This window comes from Oculina patagonica, chromosome 3 (assembly GCF_052425735.1).
Source record: "Oculina patagonica isolate OP01 chromosome 3, crgOcupat, whole genome shotgun sequence".
In the NCBI taxonomy this organism is placed as follows: Eukaryota; Metazoa; Cnidaria; class Anthozoa; order Scleractinia; family Oculinidae; genus Oculina; species Oculina patagonica.
The window spans coordinates 11638649-11647916 of record NC_135760.1 but is presented as its reverse complement, the minus strand read 5'-3'; the positions used below and the strand labels follow the sequence as shown (position 1 = coordinate 11647916).

The window sequence follows — 9268 nt, the reverse complement described above, 5'->3', positions numbered from 1 at the left end:
CGGCACCAAGGCCATGAATATACACGAACCTTCTTTATTACCTTCGAATGCAATAAATATATTGTCAAAGTCATAATTTACCCTGTTTGAGCTGCTTTATGTTTTAAATTTGTAAAATGCTAAGCTGTAAACATGTGTAAACATCTTTTAAAAGATGGATTCAATCTGTAGGTTAAAGAAAATTGCGTTACTTGTCACACAATCTATAAAAGGCTTGTTGCTAAGCTTTGAAAAAAAAAAATCAACCGAATTGAATCAAAATAGATCATGTTTTTAATACCTTGATTATTTAATGGCTTTCCTTCTAAAAACGATACTTTTATAGTTTTCTTCCCACAAGTGATAACAAACATCCGACCGAAAACAAACAATTTAAAACGCGGCGGAAAAATGGCTTCCCGCACCCTTCCTTTTCGCAGAAAACAGGAAGAATTGAAAGCGAAAAGCAAATGAGACAGCAACCACCGAGACAAATCGGATTTCAGCGGGTGCACGTGGGATGATCTGCGATCTGAGTAAATATCTGGTTAGCCAGTTGGCTTTCTGTCATCGGGAACGAAGCGAATTCTCGTTTATTATGCTCAGCTCAGCATGCCGGCTTGTAATCTACAAGACAGACAGACAATCGGGTTCCTTTTGACAATCTGCAGCACACGATTGCAGCCAGACATGAACACAGGACAGTAAGAATCAAGAGGTTTATAAACTTCTAAGTATCATCATACATACGCACTTCAAATGTCTAGATATTTGATGGGATCTATAAACTGGAGTCACGCGCTTCGAGTAAAATACACACGCGTTATAGCAGTATGATATTCTTGGAAAACCGGAAATATGTAAGTGCATTGGAATGCGTTGCATACTTCCTTGATTCGTGATATCGTTATTTTCCCACGCTCTTACACAAAGAGGATAAGATTGCTCGTATTCGCTCGACCCAAAAATTTGACCTCCATTTGTATTGAAGTCGCATCGGCTAAAATATTTTCACGTTAACTTTTATAACTACGAAATAAACGACCACTCTTTTGAATTAAAACAAAAATATTATGAAAATCAAATCTTATAAACAAATAACAAAGCATTTTATTTATAACCTCCTTTGCAAGATCGGGCCCAGAATTGTTTTGCAATTGTACACGACAAGAACGGTATTCTAAACGATCTAAAAATATGCGAAAGCGAAATCAAACTTACCCCCTCGAGGTTTATTTGTGCACCTTCGAGTGAACGCGTCACCTGTGCACTGAGCGTGTCTCGTTACAATTTCATCATCATATTAACCGAAGCAGACAAATAAATCGACTTTTTAGATGTAAAGAAATCCAATTAAAAAGTTGTCGATATACATTTTAACACGCTTCACAATCAAATATTCATAAAACGCCGGGTAAATATTCATTCACTTAGTAGGCCCATGACTTCTGCGGAATTTCACTCAGTTTACAAAGCGGGTTTGAACAATCCTGAACTTCTGATCTTTAATATCTGTTTGCTTCCAAAGCAAAGCAATGTTTACACAGCATTTTCCTGGAACGATCGAGATTTTAACTCTCAATACTGTCAATATATATTAACAATACCAACCCTTGCGAAATAAAATCACACCTCAAACATGAACAATTATAAATTATCCTAATTTTCAGAGGAACGATTGGCGAGAAACATTCATCGCAACAGCCACTAAATACAAACGACACTCTAAGTCTAAGATATATGCTTATTCAAAACGTTGTGGCTCATATTACTAAACTTTCAACGAAGTTTAAACTTTCCAAATTTCACCAAAGCCGAAAGCGGCTAACCAGTGTTTTACACAGTAAAAATGGTATCAAAAATTATGTTTGAAAACTTCATAATGCATACGACATAGCTAACATTCCTTTTGTCTCTAATCAAGCAAAAATTACTGTCCCTGAGGACTTTGAAACCAAATCAGCTTTTATATGACGTTAATTAATGGAAATCTATCCGAGTTTTTCCCGCGCGTTGACGCAATTTATGCAAATTATATCCATTCATTCAAAATATCGCAGTCAAAAATAGAACTTATCAACAGCAAACCTACGATCCTATTGGGAAACTATTACTTTCGAAGAAAATAACTCCTCGTTTCTTTCACTATTTTCGAATCGGAAATAATCTGGCGTTGAGACAACGCAAAAATTTGTCACCTTCACTGTGAATGAATTCGTTTCTACGGTGCGGAAACGCTACAAGCGGTATAAAATACACATTTTGTGATCAGACAAGTAATCAAAACCACTATTGGCCCGAAATTTTTTTGAACAGCGACTAGCCTACGCTTTCTTTGCAAAACATATTCTTTGATATTTATATATACATATATATCTATAACTTATATACAATCTTAGTTAGGTTAGTAAAAGGCGAATGAAAATAGCGCTGAGTAAACAAAAAGTTATTTTCGCTTTTGTCCAAGCGCATAAAACCGGTCTAAGAGTTCTTCGTTTCTCCGGCGTTCTTTGGCAAGTTCAGCAAGCAATCGGGTTTCGTCCTTTTTCAGTTTATCGACAGCATCCTTCGCTTTTCTTAAGATCGTCACTTTAGGGGCTCTTTCATTGTCTTTTATTTCGGGAACCTCTTCTCGAAGAATATGGAAGCTTGTCTTTAGATCATTCCTTCGTTTCCGTTCGAGTACATTATGAGTAGCTCTCTTACTCACGTCTCCCTCTTCGTCTGAAGTTGAGCTATTTTGCCGTTTTAGATCTTTTCTGCTCTCTTTTGTGGGACTTGCGGCAGGTAGTGCCGCTTTCGGTTTCATTGCCACTGGTTTAATACGTTTTGCCGGTGGTTCGTCTGTGACTTGAGGCAAACGCTTTCGCTTTGGTTTCTCGATGGTTACAACGTCGATTTCTTCCTCTGTTGGACAGTTAAATAAAAAAGCAATTACGATCGATTACCAGAAAACTAAAACAATTATAGCAAAAATACAATCGACTAAACACAGCTGCAGGAAATCGTTATTTTCGTAAAAATTTTCAAACTTTGATTTCCAACTCAACGAACAGGAAATCGGTTGGTCAGTGAATGACATAACACTCGCTCGCTTACCTGAATCGCTTGAGGTATGAGATCCACACAAGTTTTGATGTGATTCGTTTATAGGATAGGGAAACACAGTTGCAGGATCAACACAATCGGAGCTTACGTATTCTACTGGCGGTGGAGTTGAACAGGGAGTCTCGTAAAGATCTTCAGTGTTCAGGGTTGCAGCGAGGACTTTAATATCCAACGTACTTTCGTAGTTTGAACCGTTCCACATACAATCCTGAATGAGCTTGGACTTCAAACTGTTCAGAGAAATTTCAACAGTGGCCAGAGGTGCAGGAGAACAGCTGTCCTCGTCTAGAATATCGGACACAATTTGCAGGGTGTCAGCAACTGAGCAATAATCACCTCCGAATGAATCGAAGTCGACCGGCGAATGTGGAGGTGATCGGGACGGAGAGCGGGGAGGTGTTGGAAGAAGTTCAAACTTTTTCCAAATGTCATGAGTTGGGACTGGTGTACTGTAGCCTTCATTCCCAACTTCGTCTTTTTCTGAGTGAAAGAAGTAGGTCGCGTCCGGGTCGTTTTCCAGTGCAAACGGTTTGCACAGGGATTCGACTTGAACAGCCATTCTACAACAAGAGAGAAACGGAAATAAGCTCACATTCAGCTTACTACAACTGCTTACTACAACAATTTTTAACAACCGATTAGTTCGTAGTTCATCCTGTGGCATGTTTACCCTATCTTTTGACCACATCAAACTCCTAGTTCATCGAATCAGGAAACTTAAAAGCTGTTCGAAAAAAATTAATCCGAGAGACTCGAGCCATTTAAATCGGCAAATTAAAGTTCTGCGAAGTGCGAATGAATGAATGAACTCTGAGACGGTGCACAGGTCCAAACTTCGAACACTCAATCGAGAGCGCTTTTCGCCACTTTACCTTATGAAATTCCGGGAGACTGCACTTCTGCAGTTTCAGTGCCTGGAGGATTCCTCTTGAGGTCTTCCAACGGCAACTAGCCCGAATTTCTGCGGCTGTAGAAAAGGACGGGGCGTACGCGGAAAGCAAATTTCAATTCTCCTGCGAAGTTCAGCTGAATATATTAACAACAATCTGGACCAATCAGAAAGCGAGACTAATTAACGTTGCCATAACAACGTCATGCCTACACGTGATTATTCTTTGCAGAGCAGGCGGCGTGCGTGAAATTTTCTCTTGAAAAATGCTTTTTCCGAAGGTATTTGTTCCGCTTTCAAAATTGCTGAGCCTGATTAACAGGAAAAATGAAAACAGGTTGAGCAAGTGAAGCCTATTTCATAGTTTTTCATTTTGATTAGTGATAGCGATGTCTTGTTTATGTTTTTAACGGCTTTCAAAAAGTCCCCTGAGCCCCAGAACATAAACAAAAGAATCACACTTTTAGGAATGGTTCTGATAGATGCTTAATTTACAACTCCATTGTGGAGTAATACCAAGAAAATATTTCCTAATATTTGCTAATGCTTGGAGATAAAGCCGGTTGAAAGTTTTCCATAAAAAAGTAAGGCTCACATAAAAGCATCAAACTCGCAAACAGTCGTATTATTAGTCATTTTATTTTGGCTTCTAAACTTGAATATAATTCGTACAAATTGAACAAACAACAAAAAGTACAGCTGGTAAGACGGCAGGTCATTGAGTTATTGAGATCAAGGATTAAACTGCATGCCTATCAAAAGAATAGCCTATTTTTTCTCTCCAATCAACCGGAAACAACATCGATTCCATTTGATCGATAAGAAAAGCTTCTCTAAAATTAGACAAATGCTTCTAGAGAAATAGCATTACGTTGATCTGGTCTCAAACCTAGCTCTTTAGTTGTTGATATTATTAACTATTTGGTTTAAACAGAATGTTTCTCATTCCTTATGCACTAGCTCGATGGTTTTAGCTGGGGTTTAAAATTTACAATGAATTACCTGATCCAGTAATTACACGAAGATTTAGTGTACGAAGACAATAGGTGCAAAAGGGATTTAATGCAAAGTGCTTCCCGCATTACTTTTAAAAGACTGCAACGATTTAGCGATGCAATTATCAACTGTGATATTCTTCTCACAATATTTACTTCTTGGATTTTACTGCTTGGCCTTTGATTCTACCGGAAGTTACCACCCAAGGATTTTTTCCCGCGAAATCAGTTCAAATGACTGACAGTCGTTGACAGCGTCGGGACTTTGAGTTTGACAAGAAAAGAATCGTTCCTACGTAATTGAATAGAAAAAAAAAGGAAAGGTCAAATGGGTCATCTAAACGATATTCACGAGTAACCAAGCATTCAATAAACGAAAGTGAATAATTCAAGCCGCAAATCGCATAACTAAGCGACCGGTAGCTTGTAGCAAACTGATTATGTATCACAACTTATTTTAATAGCATCGTTACGCAATCACTAGCTGCCCTTGATTGTTATCGCACTGGTTATTGTTTGACGTGCGAGGAGTTTGTTATTTCAAAGGGTTTTTAATGCCCGATCCGCCGCCTAAAATTTTAGACCTGTCACTGAATAGGGGCCACCCACCGCTGCCGAACAACTTGATAAGCTCTTGTTTGTGTTTACACTTCAATCAGCGCTGAGTAAAACATGAAAAACCGCGAGTAATGGAACTTTCCTGTTTCACTCATTATCGACTACAAGTGCACAAAGAAATGCTTGTTTGCAAGCAACGACTTGAGGTATTCAATTAATTGGTCCCTTTGGTCTTACGAAATAGCGTGCATAGAATATATTGCTCAACAATAAACCCAACTTGGGGACAAGGTTCAAATTGTTTTATAAATCAAAAATTTGTTAGTCTCCACTCAAGTGATAATCAATATACAACAAAAGTAATTTGCGGCTGGCCATGTACTTGTACAACATTTACAACATGCTATAAATATTCCGTATTGATAACAATAAAAGCTCGTTTACAAATGTGATATTGTTGTGTGTACTTAAATAAATGCAAAAAAATCTTCCTAAGTCGTTCAAGTTACTGCAATTTAAAAATGAAGGCTTTTACGAAAGCACTTATGTCTGAAACATTCTTAGCAAACAACCTTAACAACACTCTTAAAGGACCCATCTTACAGTTTCTGCTAAATCCTGAAGGCCTTATTTTGTGCAAAAAATCTGTTCGTGACATTACTGTTGCTAACGAAATCGTTAAAAGATTTTTGCGTTGTTTTACCTTGACCTTACGTGCCCTTGGAATGTAAAAGATTAAATATTTTGCAATGAAACAAAATTAAACATGATTTAAGCAACTACATTATGGGACAAATATGCTTTTAGTGCGGTCTTTTTCCGTGACAAGGAACGCCGAACGCTGGAAAAGGAAACTTACAGGAAATGCAGTCGACATTGTAACAAAAACAGGCGCCTAAAAAAGTTGCTAAATTTAATTTTCTAAAACCTGTAACAATTAAAAAATACTTAAATCCTAAATTCCCGAACGCAAACAAATAAAATCACAATGGATAATTTGATAAACAAAAATAATAAAAAAAAATGTTGCTGAAAACTTCCGACATGTTAAACAGCTTGACGATTTTATCACAAAATTTGACACACAGGTGAATACGGCATTTTCTATTCCCCGCCACAAAACATTCTTTCGTTTCCTTCTGTTGGGATTTTTTGCACGGAACTACACGAAAGGTCACGTTTTTGAGAAACAAATCTCGGTAATGTTGTTTTCTGGATTGGTCTAAATTGTAGTCGTATTAAATTCACTTGAGTAAGCCTGGCTAAAGAGCCGGGATGAACACATAACTAAGACCCACTTACCACGTTGGTTTCACTTCATTTTTGGAATGACATCAATATAATTGAACAGCAGTGGAGTTCAACAGCTTTCCAACAGTTTTATATTTTTCTTTTGTAATTCCGAATGTCGCAATCGCATATTTAGGTTGCGTGCAAGCTGAGAGGAGCATTTAGGCGCTGGGCAGCTTTCTTATCAAAACTTGACCTTTGCTGTCATGTGGAGCCCTTGAAAGCTGGGTACTCATATACTTATAAATACCTCCACTTGAATGTTACATTCTTAGCCGCACCAATCATCACTAATAAGAAACATAACTGATCATATCTGTGCTTTCATGTCGATGATTTATTTCGGCGAGTCTCTGTGTGTTTTTACAGGGGCGTTTTTGCTTTGCATGTGTGCCGAATGCACTCTCACACAAGACCCCCAGGGATGCATTGAAGGGGGCCAGTTAGTCTAGATTGAAGTACAGCCTTTTGTAATACAGCTCTAGTAGTACATCCGTTTTTCTACATGACCGAATTTCCCGCCAAACGAATGTCTGTCCGAGCGTGACATTTCTAGAAAGCCGAATTCAATTAATCACTTGAAAACAAGTGTTTGGCTTCGACGCATTGGCGGCAGTTTACAAGGTGCATTGAAGATGAATTGAAACTCAAAGAGACCATTTGACTGTTCTCTCGAGTTGTGTCTTTGTTGTGTGGAAATCACAGCGTACCGCTTCTGACGTCATCACCGCTGTTTGCTCTAGTTTATTAGTATTAACAACGACAAAGGTCTAATATCTAAAGTACTATAATCGACTAATCTCCCAATACGCTACGCATTAATCTTAATCAAAAAAGATGTGAACAATTAAACGGGAGGGTTTTTGCGTCGATTTGTTAACAAACCGTGAAAACCTCTTACATTAAACTTGGATCCCGACACGCATGGAAAATTTTCTGAGTGCAAACTAGAAACACATACGGTAAAAATAGACATTTTAACTTTGCACGTGTGTAAAGTTTCCGTTACGTTGGTAACTTGTTCCTTTTTTGAAAGTTAATATTGATTTGCATTTAAAAAAATTCGAAACAAGTGTGAAAACGGAAATAACTGAGCTACATGAGGCCGATACGTGTTTTAAAACCCCAGTTGTTCTTATATTTATCAATTTTGCCTCATACTTCCCACCTTCTGGAATAAAATTTGCGGTAAAAACGTGAGTAGTTTTGATGCGATTTCCGGCCCAAAAGGAAAGAACGAACAAAAGTTTATTCAACGAACCGATTTTCAAAAGATTTGGATCTTTAGAGGATCACTTCTTAGTTTGCGTGAGTTGAAATTAGCGGCAACCTATAGTGAAAACAAAACTGGATTTAAATATACGGGCTTTTATACATAGCGATTTATCAGCTGTTCTTTAGTTTAAGCACCATAATCACTACTTATTTGATATAGCAAACAATAAACCATAGCTACAAAAGTATTTTCGTGAAGCCAGCGTTATTTACTTCAATTGGGCTAAAACTCTAATCCTCAGTTTTTGATTGCCAGACAGGAGCTCATTAATGGACTTCTGTTTCCAGACATTCCTGCAACTTCTCAGAGTTTAGTGGTACTTCAGTTTAAATGCCCTTAGCTGATGATTCTCTGTATTCTCCTTAACTGTAAGCTTGATTAAGTATTGATATTGAAAGGAGAATTTACAGTTTATCACTCGTCATAATTCAAGTGGCTTTTTTGAAAACTTATTGAAAGAAATTGGTTTTCAGTCAAGCTTATAAACAAACTAGCTCCCCTGGTCACAGTGTGGCAGAAACGCATTGAAATTTGAAATTTCGTTTTATGGACTGTGACAAAAATTTCATTGATTTTCTCTCTCTCTCTTTTATTTTCTTGTGACCGTAAATCAAACGTGATCCTATTCTAGCTCAATACTGTAAAAGGGGGAAATGAACCAACCCTCTCCTTCCTCCTGTACCGCAAAAATTTCTCACGTAGAAAGTGAAAAAAAAAGTTTTCTCTCTTGATATACAAACAGCAGGAGTCGATACACGAAACAGTTTGTGTTTGTAAACAAAATTGTAAAGTTGTCTGGGTATTCCCCTTAAATTATACAAGTTTTAGTCATATGAAAGAAAAAAAATCATTTACCTTTGTTAATTTGATGTGGTTACAGTCGAAGACCGCTAGTTTTGTATCCGTGCAATGAGGCGACTTTGGCAACTTGGTCGGACTGACGTAAGCGCTTGGGTAAGCCTTGGGTAAACCCGACGAAATACAGAAACTGTCAATCACAAAGCACTTAATTTGTCATGGTTGAATTGTCACTGACAACTGATAAATATACTCAGTCTTCCTATGTTGATTTCGGTTTAGTCCAAATGAAGTCTTTTTAATCCGTGTGGGTCACGACCAATATCCGCCGTATACTTTGGCGATTAGGAAAAAAAAAAACTTCGTAATTTTTAC

The 9268-nt window shown here is 37.7% G+C and overlaps 1 protein-coding gene across 3 annotated transcripts; it reads right to left on the bottom strand.

The window, feature by feature from the left end:
- Positions 1-1066: 1066 nt before the first annotated feature.
- Positions 1067-9005, bottom strand: LOC144646570 (myc protein-like). 3 transcript variants are annotated; one of them, XM_078506202.1, is made up of 3 exons: positions 8951-9005; positions 3079-3647; positions 1067-2886 (listed from the first exon to the last, which is right to left on the bottom strand). In XM_078506202.1, exons 2-3 carry the CDS (start codon positions 3644-3646, stop codon positions 2426-2428), a joined length of 1029 nt encoding a protein of 342 aa, XP_078362328.1. In that variant the 5' UTR covers position 3647; positions 8951-9005; the 3' UTR covers positions 1067-2425. The 3 variants fall into 3 exon arrangements, with proteins under 3 accessions (XP_078362328.1, XP_078362329.1, XP_078362327.1); XM_078506203.1 differs by lacking the exon at positions 8951-9005 and adding an exon at positions 6832-6939; XM_078506201.1 differs by lacking the exon at positions 8951-9005 and adding an exon at positions 3960-4119.
- Positions 9006-9268: the final 263 nt, after the last annotated feature.

Bases quoted from the DNA above. Each gene is read 5' to 3' on its own strand.
- LOC144646570 (XM_078506202.1), bottom strand. From the start codon at position 3,646: ATGGCTGTTCAAGTCGAATCCCTGTGCAAACCGTTTGCACTGGAAAAC. The intron at 2,887-3,078 runs GTAAGCGAGCGA...ACTGTCCAACAG, and splicing joins TCATACCTCAAGCGATTCAG to AGGAAGAAATCGACGTTGTA.